At 45.9% G+C, this 20,552-nt stretch overlaps 1 protein-coding gene across 3 annotated transcripts; it reads left to right on the forward strand.

The window, feature by feature from the left end:
- The first annotated feature begins 1,581 nt into the window (after positions 1–1,581).
- LONRF3 (LON peptidase N-terminal domain and ring finger 3) lies at positions 1,582–20,055 on the forward strand. 3 transcript variants are annotated; one of them, XM_052673356.1, is made up of 13 exons: positions 1,582–2,170; positions 2,875–2,993; positions 3,560–3,682; positions 5,710–5,865; positions 7,132–7,375; positions 8,026–8,116; positions 10,569–10,658; positions 11,004–11,118; positions 11,535–11,656; positions 12,180–12,338; positions 13,360–13,522; positions 14,014–14,163; positions 14,843–20,055. In XM_052673356.1, exons 1-13 carry the CDS (start codon positions 1,597–1,599, stop codon positions 14,999–15,001), a joined length of 2,265 nt encoding a protein of 754 aa, XP_052529316.1. In that variant the 5' UTR covers positions 1,582–1,596; the 3' UTR covers positions 15,002–20,055. The 3 variants fall into 3 exon arrangements, with proteins under 3 accessions (XP_052529316.1, XP_052529317.1, XP_052529318.1); XM_052673357.1 differs by lacking the exon at positions 10,569–10,658; XM_052673358.1 differs by lacking the exon at positions 5,710–5,865.
- The last annotated feature ends 497 nt before the right edge of the window (positions 20,056–20,552 follow it).

Below are 20,552 nucleotides of genomic sequence, written 5' to 3' on the forward strand. Positions count from 1 at the left end.
AGCACGCACCAGGAGCTAGCAGAGGCAGAGCTTGCTGGTTTCTCCTGAGAAGTCCTGTTGCCCACAGGCCGTCCACGAGATCTTTGGATCTTTGGGCTTTGGATAAAGAGCTGTGGCTCTATGCCCTTCCAGAAGCAGACAGCTCCCACCACTAGCAGTTTGCAGGCACCACTGCTGCCCTTTCCTCTGAGCCCGTCCTGTGCTGCGCAAACCGCCCTGCCTGTCTTCTCAAGTGCTGTAAACAGAAGCTGTGGAACTTCCTTTCAGAACACAAATCTGATTACATTTTCTATGATAATCTACTTCCATTCCCTATCCTGAATTCATGCGCTGGTAGCAAACCTCCCCTTCTACCACGGCTCTTATCTCTTTAACTGCTATGTAACTGTGTAAATACTGCTGGCATATCCCCGATAGAGGGATTGTCATCGCATCGCTACTGGTAACCAGCGGTTATGTCACTTTCCCTCGCTTGAATAGGCTTTGACTCATAGTGGTTTTCAGGACAATGGTTATAAAATAACACACAGAAAGGCTGCCGAGACGGTCGTTTTGCAATAGAGACAACCGTCGACTTCGAGAAAACGTTTTTCCTTTTGTTAAGGCTGTTGTTCTTTCATAACAGGAGGCTTTCTCGCATGGAAGTTGTAAGACGAGCTGTCTGTGTGCTGCTAGCATCGGCTCGCTCAGGAAAATGCCCGCCCCTGCGTGCCGGCTCCTGCTCGTGGTCCCGCACATCGCTCCACCCGGACTTCGAGTAGTTCAGCGCTGCTTTCCTGGAATCAGCCCGTACCGGGCTGTGCTGTGCTGTGCCAATAGGCCAGACAGAGCCAGTAGCGGGAAGAATGTCTAACGCCAGCGGCTATTCAATAAACCCTTTTATTCGTTTACTTAAAGGACTCACTTGGGAACTTTGTGTACAGAGATATAGGTGTACATATCCGAAAGCCTTAGGGAGGGAAGCCAAGTTTTTGGCAGGTTGCAGAAAGCCTCAGAACAGGGATGTCAGCAGGTGGGATCAGACAGGTGCACCCCTGCAGCGAGGCCACACGGCCGTGGCCCCTTCCCGCCGAACTCCCCGCTCCGCTGTCCGAAAGCAGCCACGAGCCGACAGTGAGAAAGCTTCAGCGTCGTTAGGAGAGCGACGAACCGCGGCTGCAGGAGGGCTGCAGGAGCGCCGCGGGGCACCTGCGGAGCGCGGGCGGATCCGGGGCGCGGCGCAGAGCAGTGCTCGGGGATGGCGCCGCGCGGCACAGACGGGACGCCCGCCGCAGGACGGCGCCGGCTGCCTCCAGCGCAGACGGGCCGCGGGTGAAGCGAGCCGCCCCTCTCGGCGGGCCGGGCCGTCGGCAGCGGTTACAAAACCAGGCGGTTTTGTAACAACCTGCGGGAGCCGCCCAATGAGCGCGGCCGCGCCGCGTCACGTGCCCCCCTTTATATAAGCGGCGGCGGGCCGGGGCGCTCCCGGCGCGGGGCGGCAGCAGCATGGGCCGGCGGGGCCGCGCCGCGCCCGCGGCGCCACAACCCACGCGCCTCGGCGCCCTCGGCCGCCCGCCCGGCTCGCGTTCCTGCTCGTGCTGAGAGGCGCCGCCCGCCATGGGCTCCCGCCCGGAGCCGCTGCAGGCGCAGAACTCGGAGGCGGCGAGCGGCGGCCGCGGCCCCGAGTGGCGGGCGCTGCTCGGGCGGGCCGACGCGCTGGCCTTCGGCGGGCGGCTGCACGAGGCGCTGCCGCTGTACCAGCTGGCGTCCCGGCAGCGGCAGCTGCGCGCCGAGCAGCTGGAGAAGCTGGTGGAGTGCCTGGCGCAGGGCGTGCGGCTGAAGGAGGGGCTGCCGGCCGGGAGCGGCGCCCCGCAGCCCCGGGACTGGGACGGCTGCCGCTGCCGCAAGTGCCAGGGGTTCCTCTTCGAGCCCGTGTCGCTGCCCTGCGGACACACCTTCTGCAAAAAGTGCCTGGAGAGGGAGGACCGCGCGGCCGCCGCGCGCTGCGTGCTGTGCCGCCAGGAGGGCGGCGGGCGGCTGCCGCGGGTCAACGTCATCCTCAGCAACCTGCTGGGCAAGTGGTTCCCGCGGCAGGTGCGGGCCTCGCAGCTCCGCCACGAGGGGAACCTCCTGTACCGGGAGAAGAAGCTGCACGCCGCCCTGCAGAAGTACGACGAGGCGCTCAGCTTAGGTAACGCCGGAGCCGGGTCCCGGGGCGGGCGACGGGGGGAGCTCCGAAGCGGAACTGGGTCAGGAGAGCGGCGGTTGCGTAAGGCGGCAGCCCGCGGCCCGGCCGCCCCCCGCCCCCCCGGCGCCGTTGTGTAACCGCGGGGCGGGAGCGGGGCCGCCGCCCCCGGGGCTCCCCGGCCCCGCGCCGCGCTCCTCAGAGGGGCCGGGCCGCCTGCGGAGCGGAGGGGAGGAACGGGACGGGTGGGCTCGCGGCGCGTTGCTCCGCAGTGAGCGCGGGCGGCCGAAGCGCAGCGCGGAGCTTCGAGCGCAGCCCCGTCTCGCTGCTCCGTGCCGCTGCTCCTCGTGCGGCTGCTGAATGTGCGCAAACCCGGTTAGCGAAGGCTTTTGCCGCTGCGATCCGCGGCCGTCGTGGCGTCCCCGCCTGCTGCCGGCGCCCGCCCGGTCTCCCCGCACGGGTCGCTCCCCGCCCGGTGCCCGTTTATGCAATTTGCCCGGAGTTATGTAATACGCCGCCGCCGTTTCGCTGGAGTTGCACAAAAGAGGTTTCCGTATTTCATTTACTACGGAGTTATTTCAGGGCTGCTTATTTTGGGTTTCGGTGCAATTTGGGAGGCGCGACGCGTGTTTAAAAATAAAATTCTGGGGAGTAAAGCTTACATAACTGCTTCTAAACTGGGTTAATCGACCAACTTTTGTTTCCTGCAGCTCCCAATGACCACTTGCTATACAGCAACCGGTCCCAGATTAACTCGACTCTGAAAGCTTGTGAGGATGCGCTGCACGATGCCGAGGCAGCATGCAGGCTGCAACCCTACTGGCTTAAAGTGAGTCCTGAGCCCCAGCACGCTGTACTTGCAGGCCTGGGTGCTGCTCTGGGTGGAAAACCGTTCCTTGCTCAGAGCCGGGGAGGCTCCTGTGGCTCATGGGCGCTGAGCCACTTTGTCTTGGGGCTCAGTGGGGTGAAGGAAGAGCAGTCATCCTGCAGGAGGACTTGGTGTTGCTGTCTGTGACCCACTGGGATCTCGAGCCTGTGAACTGTCTCTAAAAACTGAGTGCTGTGCTTCTGTCTTGATCGAAGAAAGTGGTCATTTGTTAGAACCTTAGTGTGGAGGGAGCAGATTTGTCCAAGAGCAGCTGGGCTCAGGGACACTGTGGGAATTGTTTTGCCCAAAGAACATCTCAGCTCTACTGCTAGGGCTCTCAGGTGTATGGGCTCTCATCATTGTGCTTTGAAACTTGGGCACTGCTGTTGTCACAGGCTGAGAAGCCATGTCAGTGAGCTCTCCCTGCCCAGCTCTCTTTGGAGGATCTGTCGCTTCACCTTGTTCTTAGTGCAAGTTCCCACAACAGAAGAAACAAAGGCTGTAACGATGGCTGTGTTTCATTGCAGGGTCACTTAAGGAAAGGCCAGGCATTGGCTAATCTAGGGAAAACAGAAGAAGCTTTAAGAGAGTTTCTGTTCTGCCTTGCTCTGGACATGGGGAACAAGACGGCCAAGTCTGAGGCTCAGAAGGTATGGTCCCCAAATCATCCAAACCGTATTGTTTTCAGTGGCCTATCATAGGGTAAGAGTGTTTCTCCTTCCTCCCCCCTCATTACTGGAGAGAGTCGTGGGGGGAGGGTTGTCCTGACTGCTGCTCACTTTTGGGCTGATGTCTGCCCCTTCTTTGAAGGTAGGGAGGTAGCAAGAGTACAGGCACTAAGCAGATAGGTGCTGTGTAGAAACACTGTTAGCACCAGCAAACTTGAAGTAAAAGTGAATTGCTAATAATCGCCACCCACAGACCTTTGTGATTCCCTGTTGGCAAGCTTCTCATGTTTCATGGCTTGGCACCACCTTGCCAGTGAGCAAGAGGGAGCTGGTATGGTGTGTTGCATGGGGCTGGGATGCTGAGCCAACACGCAGCACTTGTCATTCTCTGCTGGGAGCAGCTGCTTTCCTCCACCACGGCTGTGCTGTGACAAAGGTGGGGAGTGAAGCACTCAGCAAAGAGCTGTTTTAAAATAGTTTATAAGGGTTGCTGCTAATAATTAATGCTAAAACCAGCAAAGCAGATCAGCAAGCTGTCTTTTTTTTTTTTTTCAGTCACGGCCAAGGCTGTTGTGTGTGTTCTTAAAGGGATTCTGTACAATGTGCTGTGCAGTGTTGTCCACCTCCTAAGTCATACCACAATTACTGTGAATGGGGGTTTTGACAATTGATCTCTCTTGTTGCAGCCGAAAGGCTTTGCACCACAGCAGTGACACTCGAGGTAATAAAAACAGAATCTGGTTTCATTGCACTGCACACTCCTTCACAGCACCGCACCCGGCTTTGGGGTTGGAGTGCTGTGACTTGGAATGCTCTGAGAGCACTGTGGCACTCCTGCAGTGAAGCACTGCTCATGAAAGTAATCGGGTTTATAACCTGGGTGGCCGTAGTGCAGTCAGGTCTTTTATCTCACTTTGCATAGTTCCTGATTTATTTTTTGGTCATGTTTTGGTTTTGGGATTTGGTAGGACTTTTTTTTTTCCCCGCAGTGTTCCGTGCAGAGTTTTGCTGTAATTGTATCATAATTTGTTTTCATAGTCATGCTGGGAGAGTTGCAGTGCACCAGAGCAGGAAGAGTGTATGTTCAGATACATTTCTGAATTCAGACCCCACACAGCTTTGTCTGAGACACCTGATTTCAAGCAGTGGGGATCTGAGGAAAACACGGCTGATTACAGCCGACGGAATGACTTGTGTGACACAGAGTTCATCCATGATGCAATGTCTTCCTGGGCTGTTTCCAAGGCTGTTTGCATAACAATGACATACTGCTTTTTACCAGATCCTTTGGGTACAGCTATGGTGTTCTGCCCTTGCTAGCTGCCTGTCCACGGTGTGGGATCGGAGCTGTCATGCAGCTTCCTCAGACTGCGGCAGGATCACTTCAGCACGATTTTGAAATCCATTTCTTGAATGAATTTCCCATAGTCTGTTTCTTTTATGATCACTGGAAATGTGCCTGCAAGTGGCAGCAAGCTGCTGCTCAGTGCAAGTTCACCCATTTTCTGATAGCAAACGAAGGAATGGCATTTTTCTGCTGCCCTTGTTTTTGTTTGTTTTTTTTTGTATTCTCATATAAATGAATTAGAAATAGTTGCAACTTAGTGCATTGGAACCACGTAAGTGCATGTGGGTGAAGCCTGTGAGACGAGTGCTTTCTGTGCTCCATAAAAGCTGCTGAAAGTTTCTGATGTGCAGAAAAAAGAAATGAAAAACAAAAACAAGGTGTTGGGACTTCTGGTGAGCTCTGAGCCACAGGACAAGGGTGTGCATGTAACTGGAGGGTAGCCTGTGATTCATGGTCTGATTCAGCTCCCAGAATCTGTCTGTGGGCCCCGCACTGCACCAACTTTGCCATTTTTCTCTCATCCCTGTCAGAAGGGCTCTTTAAAAGGGTTTTTGTTTTTTCAAATGAATGGTATTTCTGTCAGCCACTCCCTTACTTGCTTTGTCGTGTGGAGGTTGCGAGGAAAGAACTAAGCAGTGAAGTATTCTGTTTTATATCACAGCTTCTACTTAGTTTGTTTTCACTCATCCCGGGAAATGCTCAGGAACACTTACCCGATATCCTGCAGCTGTTGTCACATCACTCTAGATTAAAGGGGAACCTCCTAAGTTCAGTGGGATCTGGAGGCACCAGCCATGCCCTGCAGAGGTTGCTCAAGGTAACGAATGAGTCTGCTGTGTGGTTCTTCATTTTGCTGTGTGTTCTGTGTTCACGTGGGGAAGCCTTTCCTTTTCATCTCTGGGAGATGGGATGGTGTGTTTTCTCTGATGTACTGCCTTACAGAAAGCAATGCAGATCTGCTGAAGCCTCTTGAGCTGACTTCTCCACCAAATGCATGCAGGCATTGAGCTGTCTGTAGCCCATCCAGGCAACTGGCAGGAAAACAGAGCCTCTGCCGCGTGGGTTGGGATGCCCTACAAGGCCTCAGTGCCCAGATGTGGGGTTTTAGCTGTAACTGACCCTATGTAAGAAAAAAATCATCCTGCGTTCAGGTTCTATACATTGAGACATCATTGTGGGCTAGCAGTGTTTTACACTGCTCTACAAGTTTGTTCTCGCAGCCAGAGTACTGAGAACTGCTGGAAAGGTTTAAGTTAGCGGAGTTGGGTAAAGGACTTCATTAAAACCTGAACTGTGAGGATATGATCTGCCCTATGCTGTACCTGTAGGGGAAAACTTTACTGATTCTAGGAAACGGAAGTGGTGGGTTTTTGCTCAGCCTTGCTGAGGATAAGCAGTGCCTTCTGGAAGGACTGTTCTGAAAGGAAATCCTCCCACAGGACCCGGTCATGATGTCAGTCATTTGAGGGACAGCTCTCTCATCTTTCTACATGTTAAACATTACTGCAGTATCTGCTTTTGGGTTCATCTGTGATGTGGATGTGACAGGCAGACAGTGATGTCCCATGGCTCTGTGCTGCAACAGGAGCAGCAGTGGTTGTTTGATCTTTTGTGAAAGAAGTCTATCACATAGAAGGGAGCTCTGTGCCTCTTCTTTCCTGCAGTCAATTTGGTGTTGATTCTGCTTCCTCACGTAGTTCTGGTCATTTTGATGGTTGGTACCTTATCCTCATGGTATAGACAGTACATATTAGTAAGATTAGAATATTAAGGTATAGATTAAGTGACAGCGGCGTATTAAACCTGAGATTTAGATGGCTCTCTGCCTAAATTGAGTTGCAAGAGCAAGCAGTAAAGCCACACACGAGGGCTGAAAGTACTGAGTGGTGCTGGGGGGTGGGTATTGTCTGCATACATCTGACATTAAAGCCATGCCCCTACAGAGCAATCCTCAAACTGTTCTTCTTGAGCTACGAAGTCCTTCCTGGTGAGCCACAGCATGAAGGGCTTGACAGGTTTGGATGTTTTTCCTTACCTTGTGAATGAAGGTGGATGTTCTAATGTCAGCTCTCTCTTTGAACAGGTAAATGTGGAACAGAAAAAGGGCTTTCCTGTTCAAGAGGAACCAAACATAACTAATTCTGGCAGTTTAAGGAAGTCCATGCAAACCACAGAGAGTAGAAAGGACTGCTCAGAGGAGGAGAACAAGCCCACCTCCGTGCCAGAGCCTGCCTTCCTCGTGTCTGAGAAGCGTGGCCTCCTGAAAAGGAAAGGCTGCTTGGAGGAGGCGAGGGCTGCAGAGGTGCCCTGCAAGCTCCTGAAGAAAGGTATGTGGAACTGAGGTACCATCAGTGGAATCTTTGCTTGCATAAAAGCCTAGAAGGATCCAAATTGCACTTCATTTTTTTTTTTTTTTAATATTTTCTCATTAGTTTAATCAGGGCACAATGTGGAACACTTCTTGTAGAAGTGCTAGTCTAAAAAGGCAGCTAGGGGAGCTGAGATGATTGCTTGTTTGTTGGCAGGGCGCTGGATTTTGTGAGCAACATTAATGCCATGCATGCTTTTGCCACCTTCTGAATCAGTTCAGAAAAAAAAAAAGTTTAAAAGCATGAGTTCTGTTTGCATGAACACCTGATGTGCAGCCTTTTTTCGTAGTGTGGGATATATTTACAGTGGTGTGACAGAAAAACTTGTCCCCTGTCACACTTCTGGCACAGGGTGTTTTGGTGCTGTTAATGCAGCACTAAATTCAGTGCTCTGCACGTCAATGTAGTGTCACTGCAGTTAAGGACTGGTGGCTTACTTGTGCCAGAGCTGGATGTGATGCTGTGTGTAGGAGATACTGCAGTGATGCTCAGTGGTTCAGCAGCTTGCACGTCAAAGTTTAAGCATCAGTAGTTGGTTGTAGTTGCAGAGGCTGGATGTGCTTTCCCAGCAGTGTGCATATGGTAATGTGTTTTCTTCTTGTTGCTAGATACAGTCGATACCAAGGGAAGTAGCACTGGGCAACATACTCCATTTGAATCTGTGGATCCATCAGATCTGGATTGCTCCCTGTGTATGAGGTATCCGTTATTTCCTCATGGATGTCTTGAGCTTGTAGAAAACCCCTCCTCTTTTACAATCTAGGTAACTTCTAGCTCAGCTGGTATGTAGTTTTCCCACTGACCTGAAACTGGTCTTTATTAGAATTATTTTTCCATTAATGTATTTCTCAACCTTTGGTTCTCAGCACCATGGTGAAAGGTTGGGCTGCCCCAGGTTGGCAGTGGGAAGGACATGAGGTCACAGTGAGAGCTGAGCACGTTAGTGGAGCTGTCACATTTCCTCTTCCCATCAGTTACATGCACCCACCACTGGTGCAGTGCACACAGCCACAGGTTTCTCCTTTGGAGTTTATAGAGCTGTGTATGATATCATAGTGCATGAAATAGCTAATGAATATTATGAGCACACCAAGATTGCATATAAAATAGTGTTCTTGCTGTTACAACAAGGTGGATCTTAGGAGCATGTTTTTCCTGTGTTGCTCAACAGATGTGCTGAATTCCTTTGTTACTGAGTCTTGTGATCTCTTCCTTCAGTTAAATAACAGATCTAGCCTTAAGGACAGCAATAACTTCATTTAAAAACAAACAAAACTCTTGAGTTGTCATCTATTTTACTGATGGCTATGTTTTATATAAAAAAAAAGTTAAAAAAGGGGTTTTGTTACAAATTTCTTGTAGAAAATAGAGAAGATGTTTTACAAGGGTCTTGATTTCTGCTTTGTGCCGCTCATGTTTGGCTCAGTTTTATCTATACAATATGTTTTGGTTCATCTTGCACCATATTACTTGAATAGGAGGTGGCTTTGTGGATTTTTTTCTGAAGGGCTGTGACTGGGCAAACATGGCTCTGCTGTGCTTTGCTGTATGCTGGTGAAGGGGGTTGCCTGCTTTTATTTGAAACACTAACATCTTTGAGGGAAAAATCTGCAAAGGCTTGCTTCTGCCTGGGATAAGTCAGATGTGCCCCCTCTCTCTCTGCCTGCCTGCAGCTGAAACGTGCTCCAGAAGTGTACACAGCTGTCAAAACACTGGTACTGCTAAGAGCAGAACTTTCTTCTTGCAGAAAGCCACACAATGGGTCCGAGCTGCTTTTAATGACTGCATGTTTAGAATCATGTCCACAAAATGCTTTTCAGATGCTTTTAATGAATTTAATTAGCCCTACTTCCTCATCCACTGTTAAATCAGAAACAGACAGACTAGCATGTGTTCCTGAAGGCGTTGAGCTTGAGGACTGCTGGCTCTGTGGCTGTGGGTGCACTCGGGACCTGACGTCTGCAGGGCAGCAGCTCCGCAGCACTGTAACAATGAGGACAGTCTGTCACTAGACTTTCATCATGCTATTAATGCAGATAGGTCATAATTACTTCCTGCCACGTTCTTCAAGAGTATTTTAGGGATTTGGATGCGGAGATGCTTTGGACTGATTACCCAGTAACCCCCTGACCTGCTCACAGGGAGCTGCTATTAGCCTACTTGTCTGGCGAAGCGGCCCAAGCATTATCGATCCACAGCAGCAAGCAGAGAATAAGCAATGCTTGGAGCAGTACAGGGAGAAGGGAGGAAGCAGTGCTCACAGCAACGGATGCTCATTTTCTGCTGTTTAGCAGAAAGCTGCTGGTGGCTTCAGTGGAGGCAGAGCAGGGTCACTCATCTCAACTGGAATTTCTTGTCTTCAGATCCACTAACAGCTACTAAATAATTACATTTACAAACCAGTGCTCCCTGAAACAATGCAGTCTGACATTTGCTGTAGTTCACACAATAGCATAGTGCAGTGAGGTTTCTGTTCGTAAAGCAGCTAACGAGGATTTTCAACCATACAGTCCCATTGCAGTAATAGGTGTGGCTTTTTGGATGCCTCTTTGTGTTCTGTTGTTTTAAATGTCAATATTTGCAGTTACTAATGACACTTAATCAGGTGGCTATGGCAGTTTTGTAAGGAGCCAGTGTACAGGTAGTCATCTTGTTAAAGGTACTAATAAATATGGGTTTATAATGTCCGTGCATATTATGGAACTTAGTTTGCTGCTTTCTTAAGCTTGATAAATTAGGAGAATTACTAATTGAGACCCTGAAGTGCTTAGACAGTATGCTGTGGAATATATGCCAAAGTTTCCTTTCTAGTTTGGAATGTTTTGTATTTAAAAAGAAAAAAAGAAATAATTTACATCTGTCAGATGTACTTACTGTCAAGGAAACCTCACTTTGCAATATCACATAATTGTAATAAGCCAAAAATCTGTATGTAGAAATAAGTGTCACAGAGGTACCTGGGATGAGCAGGTTAGACCCTGAGCTATTTTAAAGTCTTGGCCCTATGGACTGAAATATTTTCCTAGCTGAAACATGAACTTAATATAATTGCTTTTCCAGACAAGCAGGTTGAAGGTTAAAAGCAGTCTATTCCAACAGAACTGCTTTCCCAGTCCAGGTTAGAGTTGATAATAATCCATTTTTTTTGTAGTCACTTATCTGGCCTGTTGCTGCAAAATGACTGTTTTGTGCTTTGCTCTGCACATCCAAGTACCCACATGAGTTCCATGCTACTGGTTGTGTAAGTGTTGCTCAGTTTCATTAGAAAAAGTTGGATGATCAGGCTTTATTTTCTGTTCATCGCTTGTGTTGAATAAAATGAAGCTTGGACCTGAAGCTGCACATATCACATGCACTGCAATCTGAGCTCAGAGGCTGCCTTTCACATTAGACAGCAATAACAAACAGTGTAAGCTGAATAAAGACAAGAGTTGGATGAAGAAGTGAAAAACAAGGAACAACTTTATCTGTAGAGCAGTCAGTAGCTAAATTAGTGGATGAATGCAGCTTGTTTTTGGTAACGTCTCTTTCTGTTACTTTGGTACACGATATTGTTGTCGTCTTGTTTTTGGATTTCCCAATCCAGGCTCTTCTATGAACCTGTCACCACGCCTTGTGGACACACCTTCTGTCTCAAATGTCTTGAGAGATGCCTGGATCACAACCCCAAATGTCCCCTGTGCAAAGAAGGGCTCTCAGAGGTAATGAAGCTCAGATGTTCTCAGCATATATTCAAGAGCACAGAATTAAGATCAAGCAGCACCTTTAGAAACCCTCCAAACTCAAATTAAGCTTTGTGTAAGTTAAGAAAAAGGTGGTTGCAAATGTCTTTGTGATTCCTGTGACTCACAGAGCTTAGATGGTCTCATCTGGTCAGACCTTTCCTGTATTTGGGACGTCTGAGAAGAGAGGGCAGATTGTCTACAGGTTATCTGAGACAATGCCCCCAGCATCAGGAGTAGTTCAATAACTTCAGTGGTGGTGCAAGCTTAGAAAATAGCTTTGATGTGCTGTAGGCATAAGAAAATGGAGCTAACAGATGAGTGCTGTGTGTGTACTTTGAAATGTTAGGCACTATCTGTAACCACCTGTGATTTTTGTTTGCTTCCTTCTGCAGTGCTTGGCTATGAGGAAATACTGCAAAACAGTTCTAATGGAGGAGTTAATAGCTAGATATCTTCCAGAGGAACTCACTGAAAGAAGAAAGATTTATGAAGAGGAAATAGCAGAGCTTTCCAAGTATGTAATCCATTTCCTTAAAATCCTCTTCTGATACGATTGCTGTTAGCTAACAAATGGCTCCTGCTGCTGCAGGACGCGCTCAGACCACAGGATGGCTTGGGCTGGAAGGGAGCTGATAGGATCCAGATCCCATCCCAGCCCTGTGAGCTGGTTGCCACTCAATAGATGCTGACACCAGAGCTTCATCTTTGATATCAGTGATTTAAAGAGAATGGGGGTCCTGGTGAAATCATCTGGTTTTTATGCTTACTCAGAGCACTGTGTTAAGCAACAAACGGGAGAAGAAATCTGGGATGTTGCTTTTTAGACAAGCTGTGAATGTAATGTTTGCTCTTGGTAGCCCTCCATGAAAGCCACAGAGCAAGACACTGGGTGAAAGCAGTTTCACTGGCTGGGGGTTGGAAATTACTGAGTAGGGAAAGTTCTGAAGAACATTCTTGCATGAAATGCATGTGTTTTATAGCTTGTCAGTATTTTGGTAAAACGTCATCTGGTTGTGTTTTTTTGTGTTTTCTTACAGCCTCAATAAGAATGTTCCCATATTTGTCTGCACAATGGCTTACCCTACAGTCCCATGTCCTTTGCACATCTTTGAGCCCTGTTATCGCCTGATGATTCGAAGGTGCATGGAGACTGGCACCAAGCAATTTGGGATGTGCATTAGTGACCCTGTGAAGGGGTGAGTGAGCTGCACGTTTGGAGCATCTGGTCTACCCCACTTAATCTGGAGCAAGGCTTTTTGGAGAGAGGTGCAGATGAGCTTGTGCTGTGGTCATCTCTCATAGTTCTCCAGTAGAGGAAGCTTCTCTACCAGTTAAAGACCTGGAGAAGGCTGGAGTTACTCCTCTGAGCAGTTGGATTCTGCCTAATACAGCTGCCTGTTATTCTTGGAGCATATGGAGCTTGTGGGTTCTTGCACAAAGTTGAGCCTCAGGCCTCTTAAAATACATGGAAAGGAAGTGTGTTTTCCACTCTTGAAATCTCTATAATGCTTTGTCACAAACCATCAAGTTCAAACAGCAGTAAAGTATGGTGGTGTGTGTTTTTAAAATTGGAAAATAGTTAAACTATTGGAATGCACTTCTGTCTTCACTGCTCTGAGCATGTTGGATGCTGCAGAGGTAGAACAGTATCTTCCTAAGAGTTAGCTGAGCATTTGCATCGTGCCATTTACAGGCAGTCTTAAAAGCCAGGGCCTTAACGTCCACATTTAGCTTTCTTCACGTCTTTAGTGAGTGTACCCACGAGGTATATGTGCCATAAAAAGAAGAACGACATGCTCAAAATCCCTACCTATGAAGTAACATCAGTTGAGAATGTAGGGAAGCTTTTTATTTATAACATTTGTAGTCCTTCTGTAGTTCTAATATTGTGAATTGCACTTATTCTGTACAAAATGTGTGAACTTGCTGGAGTTATGAACAAAGTGTGTTTCCAAGCTGTATAACTTTCGTAAGAAGTGATCTGTACTCCAAAGCATGTAGTTAATGTTAATCAGATCTGACAGTCTGAATATTCCTGATAGTTTTAAAAACAATCGTTGAATAATTTGAGCTACTGCAGCTCAGTACTATGAACAATAGAAATGAGCTGACACCAGTAAATACCTTTGTGGTAGGCAGTGGCTGTATGGCAGTTCTTTGGAACTAAGGGTGGAGAGAGTAAGAGTTGTTTACTTGCTTTTGTTCTGATTTAAATAGGTTTGCAGATTATGGCTGCATTCTGGAGATAAGAAATGTTGAATTCTTTGCTGATGGTCGCTCTGTTGTAGACAGCATTGGCAAGAGGAGATTTAAGGTGATACAGCACAGCCAGCGTGATGGCTACAACACAGCAGATATTGAGTACATCGAGGATCAAAAGGTGAATGCAGAAATATTTAAGCTGTGTGACATTTGAAATTCTGAGCCCATGTATTTGGTGAACTTTGTTGTGGAACAGGTTCCAGTAAACCAATCCATGGTATTTCCTAACTTGTGGTTAAAGCTGGGAGATGTCATAGCTCTGTAATAGAGAAGGTGCTAAATGAACTTCAGCTATTTTCATAATCTTTTGTTCTGTGTTGTGTGATGTTTATGAAAAAAATGTTTCACATAGCATTCCAGAGGTGCTTGTCCTGCAAATGTGTGCCTTTGCTTTGGAACGTGAGATAAAAAGGGAAGTAATGGATAAATAAGTTTGTTTTTAGGGAAGAAAAAGAAAAGCTAGCGTTCCTGATTTGTTTTAGAACTCCCTTGGTACTTTTTGCTTGTTTCCTTTGTCCCTCCCCACCCCAAGAAGCCCTGAAAATGAACACTGTGCCCTCCCCAGCAGGCCGATCACAGTAACAGTAACCTCCCCCCATCTCATTTCAGGTGCAAGGACAAGACTACGCTGCACTGCTTGTTCTCCATGATTCTGTCTACGATCAGGCATATATGTGGTTTAATTCACTCAAGCAAGCACTGAAGAGTAGAATTCTCAGTCACTTTGGTCCAATGCCAGCTAAGGATCCTGACCCACAGGTATCCAGAATCAGTGGCTTATGTAACCTCAGAGACACGGGTAGCAAGGATAGCTGATAAGCTGGGAAGCATCATCTTCAGTGAGGAAAAATAAGAATGTTCATCACTTACCCTGCGTAAGCAGAGCATCTGGGTTATGTTGCCATGCACCAGTAGCAGCACTATTGTGAACAGAAAGCTCATACGTAATGTTGGTAACTTCCTGAGAGTACTTCACCCACACAATGAGTCCCAGGAGATGTAAATGCCTTTTTGCCTACTCTACTTCCCCAATTAAATGAGTAAGAGAAAATGGGGAAGGAAACTCATTGCTCTGGCTCAAGGACTGCAAATTACAGGGGTCCTGAAAGAACAGAATGTAACAACAGAAATTAAATATGAAACAAGTATGAAGTACGAAGAAGGGACATAGGTATCCCAAACAACTGAATCAGATAATGAATTAGGGAAAAAAATGTAGAAAGCCAACCTACAGACTTTTTGCTTTAAAAAAAAAAGAGTACAGCTTGGCTGCAGTTTTTGTTTCAGGTCAAGCTGTACTCACAAACCATTTGGCTAGCAGTAAGATCCCTCCTTGCTAGTCTGCTATCAAGATGGTGTGTTTTCAAAGCAAACCTGCAAAGCTGAGCCCTAACCATGTACTTGTATTCCAACTTCTGCTTCTTTCCCCTTACTGCAGGCTAACCCTAACGGGCCAGCCTGGTGCTGGTGGGTCCTAGCTGTCCTTCCACTTGAGAACAGAGCCCAGCTCCCTTTCCTTGCCATGAAATCCCTCAAAGACCGCTTGAATGGCATCAGACGTGTCCTTACATTCATGTCTCGCACAAGATCGCGGTGATGGTGAGGAGAGCTGTGAAGTCTCCCGCAGTGCTCGACTGTAGAGTGTCTCTTGTAACTTCATCTGACTGCAGTAATGTCCTACAGATTTGTGTCCGAATGTTTCCAGCCTGAATTTCAGAGAAAATAAGTTAAAAGGAGCAAGGGATGTTTATGGTTACTTTAATAGTTTCCATTTGGAACTCGGTTTCTGAGATGATTATTCAATTACTGCACTGCTAAATTAATAACAAATGTGATAGAACAAAAAGTGATCTTGTTTGCCATAAACCTTTTAAAAAGCTTAAGAGGTTTTTTTTAATTTATTTTTTTTTTGTAGTGGGTAAAGGGTGAACTGTGCAGTTTAATGTGAAGCAGAATTAATAATGTTTATGCATTATTTCAATGAACTGCGTGGTCTTTTCCAAATGGATCAGGTTTTATATAGCATTGTGTATAACAATGTTCACGACTTCCGTTTGATAATTTATTTTTGCACTATGATTTTTTGTTTCAAAATGTGTTATTTATGTGTTCATCCTCTATAGGAAAGTGAGCTGCTCTATTTATAGTGGTTTTTATCCTGTATGTACAACGGGGGAAGGGGGGAATGATGATTCTAGCAGTGCACAAAAAACTGCTTTGATCATTTTCCAGCTATTTCTGTTCAAATACTTTGAATGTTTTTCTATTTGTCCCCAGTCCTACTGTAGCCTAAGAAGGCTTTTTTCCTCCCAAAGCAGCCTGCTGTGATGTCTCTGAATACACAGACTGAGAGCTCATGCACAGTTGTTGGATCCTGACTCTCTGCTTGTAACTATGGCTCTGATAGCGCAGTGCAGCCGAGCGCATCCTTAACCGTGAGTGCAGGTGTCAGAGTGCTTGGCTAAGCCAAGGCATGGATCAGTTGATGGCAGTGGGGATTTGCTGGCAGAAGGCTCACCCTTCTAAAAACAAAACTGGAAGTATTGGTGTTTCGTTGTAGATGGACAGATTTTTTTTTTTTTAATTATTTTTTTATATCAACTCCGGTTGCTGTTGAGATTAGCTTCACTTCTGGAGTGTCTGGGATTTGGTTTTGGAGTGTTTGTATGCGGGTGGAGGGAGGGTTATTTTCAACTGCAGGACTAACAGGGCAGTTTGTACCACGTGAGAAGGAATATGTTGTAATAAATGCTATTTATGTCACCCCAATGTTCAGCTTTCTGTTAGCTTCAAGTCTCTGCCCAGCCACCTCATTTCTATAGGCAGAGATGGGGTAGGGTTGCTAATAGTAGTTAACTGCTAAGGAAGACAAGTGAATTTTTGGATGATCGCTTCTAGCTAACGAGGCAGGTAAAAACAAGGCAAAAATGAGAATAGCATCAATTGGTTTTTGCTTTAAATCAACAAGCTGTTTGCACTTCTTACTGCTTTCTGTCTACCAGCTTCTGGAGCTCGTCTTCCATGGGGCCAACATTGACTTTCATTCATTTCAGTGGGGGGGGAAAGGAAAAACAAACTGTTGTGGAATGCTACAATTTCTCTTGATGTTTTTACCCAGGACAGCACTATTGCCTATTCCATGCCTTTATGGAACAGTGGGGTAGAAATTAATGTCAGTTTTCCATGTGTGATTTATTTCTCACCATCATTCTTTCATCAGGAATATACATTGAGAGTAATTTCTGTACTGTCAGGTTTCTGTAATATCTTTTATTCCCCCTCTTGTTAAATTTTATAGCACTTATCCATAAGGGTACCAAAGAATGGAAGACAGACACATTTCAGCTTCGTTATGCAAATGGAATATGTATCCTGTGTTGGCATTTAGCTGCTCTAGAAATGCTACAGCTCGTTTCCATACTGCTAGATTGCTGCACTCCTGGCATCTTCTGTAGGTGGTGCTTTCCATGCTTCTCTATGAACAGTGTATAGAATACATGCTCTGAACAACAACTGTATGGTGGCTGAGACCCGCTATGACGTTGGTCTTCATAAGTCAAAAGCAGTTCCTATTTGTTTGGAAGTGAAACAGCATTAAATGCAATTCTTCCTTAAACCGTTCTGTATTATGCGTAATGTAAGGAGTCTGCGTTGCTCCTGTAGGAAGTTAGCACTTAGTTCTTGTATCTGTGGGAAAAGGACCTCAGATACGTATTTCATACTGTTTTCTCATTGGTCTTGCTGTTCTTTTCCTGCATGTCTTCTGCGTGCTCATTATTTTGTTGATTCAGAAATTGCCATGCAAAGAATCCTCGATTCTATAAGTGAACATTGTCTTTCTTTATCAGACTTGAGTAAAGCTGCCAGAACTTCCTCAGCAGAAATCTGCGTATACATGCACTGTGCTGTGAGCCCCCAGTGTATTGGGTGTGACTTGGAAACACGAACTGCTGCCTACACTGCATGCAGGTGACCTGTGCATGCACTGCAAATTGACTCCATCAAGAAATTCAATCTGGGACTGCTGTGTGGCCACACATCCTAGGTTAATGGGTAGTTCATGCATTCCTTCAGAGGAAAAAGATCCTGAAACAAGTTTCTGAGAACACAAGCCTGCCAGTAAAAGCTGGACAAGGAGTAGCTTTAGCCCTCAGTGAACTGACATGGTGGTTTCAGTAATGAGCTTTACAAACACAGCTTCTAGTTGTGCCGTGCTACGGGTGATTTCAGTTGTACTAATTGGCACAAAGTTGTAAATGCAGTATTTATTACAGGCATAAATAAACAACTGAGCAGACTCAGACACCTTAATTTGAATTATAGAAACTGCATTGATTACATCTAACTGGGGCTGGTATTTTATTCACTGCATTCTAGGCACTTGTTTTATTTCAACCGCTCTTGCTTTTATTTACCTAAAAAGAAAAAAAAAAAAGGAGGAAAAAAAAGAAAAGCACTTATGGGATTTACATTTCCTCTGTGGCTAAAAGTAGCGATTATTCTTTTGTAGTGAAGCCATAAGTAATCTGTAGGCTTCCTACTATTGCCTTCAAGGAAGGGCACTTGCTTAGACCCTAAGTGACTGAGTTAGGATTGCTAAAATCAGAAGTTATTCCATTTTCATAGAAATGTGATCAGTTGTTTTTTTTCCTGTGGTGGAGAGTAAAGCCAATAATTGAGTGATCCAAGCAAGTGCTGGTCTCCTGTAGGATATGGTGGTGAGCCATGCAGGCAGCTGGAGACCTCCTGAAAGTGACAGCTTGCATTTGTGAGATGTACTTCATTCATGTGAAATCTCTGCACGCTTCTGTAAATGAAAGATTTAACAAAATACATCAAATAGCAAAGGCTGCCTTTATCACCTTTCTAACTTTTTCTGCACGTATTTACCTTCTAATTAAACAGATGGGTTTTCTGAAGGAAATTACATTAATTTTCCCACTTACAGAGTTCTGTAGTAACGTTGACTTATGTTGCCTTGTGCAGGAGTGGTTTCTGTGAGAACAGCTGTTAGCTGGGCATGGAGAGCTTTGACAGTAAACCTGGGGCACAGCTGCATTTTCAGGTTAAATTGTACAACCTGACTGAGCTCAGACACAGCTGTAGAATGCAGTTCATTAGTATTAATAATTAAATCATAAGTTGGTGTGATAAAATCTAATTGATGGTTTTAGTTCCAGTTGATGCTAAAACAGTTTTAGTTACATAGTCCTCTTTTTTTCATCTTTAAGTGCTGATCTCTTCCATGAGTGGTAGCAATAAGAAGCAAGCTGTCACACTGCATGGCTGACCAGAGCTTCTCTCCTGTGCTGCTGCTTGTGAGCAGAACACCTGAAGCACAGGTCTCCTCACCCAAACTTTAATGAGAATAAAGTCATTGAGGTTTGGATGCAGCAGGTCTGGTTTCACCTGCACTGTGAAGAAAGAGCTTTATGAAATTATTTAGACAGTCTTTTGGTGACTCCTGCTTGGTGCTGAAGTTTTGCTGGTGTTTAAATTAGAGACAGACAGCAGTTGTAGTGAAGTGCAGTGCTTAGGAATGGAGGACACATTCAGAAGCTTACTTTTAAAAAATACATGTAAATTAATTACGGTTTTTCTCATGCATACCAGCCCCACTGGAACTGTATGCACTGAGGGCAGTGCTTTCCTGTCCCCTGAGCCCTACATTAGGTGAAAGCAAAACGGGCTGAGCTTGTATTGTCAGCTCTGCAGCCTGACTTGTAAGTGGTGCAGCATGTCCTCAAGATGTGGTGGTCTGGGGCTCAGTCCAAAGCAGCTTTGGAAAATCTTTGAAAGCTACAGCAAGGTGGTAGCTCAGTCAAGTCGCTGTTGTGAGATGCTTTGTTAAATAAATGTGGTCTGGATACAAGAATGAATCTGCTTTGTCAGGATTAAAATGATGGGTAATACTTCAAAAATAATAACAGTTAAAAAAAAAAATGGAGCTGTTATGTTGACTTACTCATCCAGGTGTCATGTGAATTGCTTACAAAGAGTGGAATTTCCTAAGGTCTAAAGTAACCCTCACATAGAAGTGCCTGTATTCTGTTATTGCCATTCTTGAGCTTTTTAAGAGAGTCACAGCCATATATTTTATAAATATGAGCATATGCACCTTTCAATCTTTAAATTTGCAGATCAAAGGTTTACAGAGCAGAAGTGTAGCAAAACCAATGTACTAGCTTCTGTAATTCCCTGGTGGGGGATGGAGAAGTACAAAAATGGGGAGGAACAGACTATCTGTATAAGATGTCTTAATTTGGCACCATATACTCGTCCAATTTAGTTCCATCAAGCTACGTGGTTATAAGAGTGCCAGAAATATCTATCTCTCAAGCCATTCTAAATAAAAAGCTCTTTGTTGACCTGTATATTCCATTTGTTTGTAAAACATCATTTTTGTGCACTGTAACGAACTTGAAATGAAACTCTCATGCCACTGAACAGAGCACTGTTCAGCTACCTCAACGTAAGGTTGAAGTACTTTGTTTTTTTTTTTCCAGATTTGTTCACATTGTCATATAAAATATTTAAAAAAAATCATAGTCCAAAGATCCTGTATTTGTTTGTAGATGTACTTACAATTATGTTGTACCAACAAAGTCTGTGTGAAGCCTTGTTTGCTAATTAAAATTTTTGTGTTCTTTACTCTTTGGCTTGCATAACAAAGTACATCAGGTGTGAACCACTGCTGACACAGGAGCTGCTTTTTTTTAGGTGTTAGAGAAAAAGGGACGAAGAACAAATCCTAGGTCCTGCAGCCACACAGCAGAATCTGATGTGAAGGGAGGAACCCACAGGAAGGAAGGCCGTTGCCCAAAACTCTGCCTTTGTAAGGGACCTCCAGAGCACTTTTGATCTTTGCTGTAGAAGAGAAGGGGCAATGGAAAGTGCTGAGAGCCTGGCTTCCCGAAGGTGTGCTTCTGTGCCTCCTGTGCTGTTTGCCTTAGTGAGTTGCCCCTGTTTCTGTGATTAGAAACGAGCCAGGCTGCCTTCCACGCACAGCCTTGGCCAGGAAAAGTGAGCCCCAGCTTCTTGTTAAGCTGTGCCTGTGAACCCATGAAAGCGTGACGTTCAGCTTAGAAGCTCTGTAGCACTTTTGAAGTCCCCTGCTTATAGAAAAAAGCTGAAAAAGAGGACTTTGA

This window comes from Tympanuchus pallidicinctus, unplaced genomic scaffold (assembly GCF_026119805.1).
Source record: "Tympanuchus pallidicinctus isolate F22 unplaced genomic scaffold, pur_lepc_1.0 scaffold13, whole genome shotgun sequence".
NCBI lineage: Eukaryota > Metazoa > Chordata > Aves > Galliformes > Phasianidae > Tympanuchus > Tympanuchus pallidicinctus.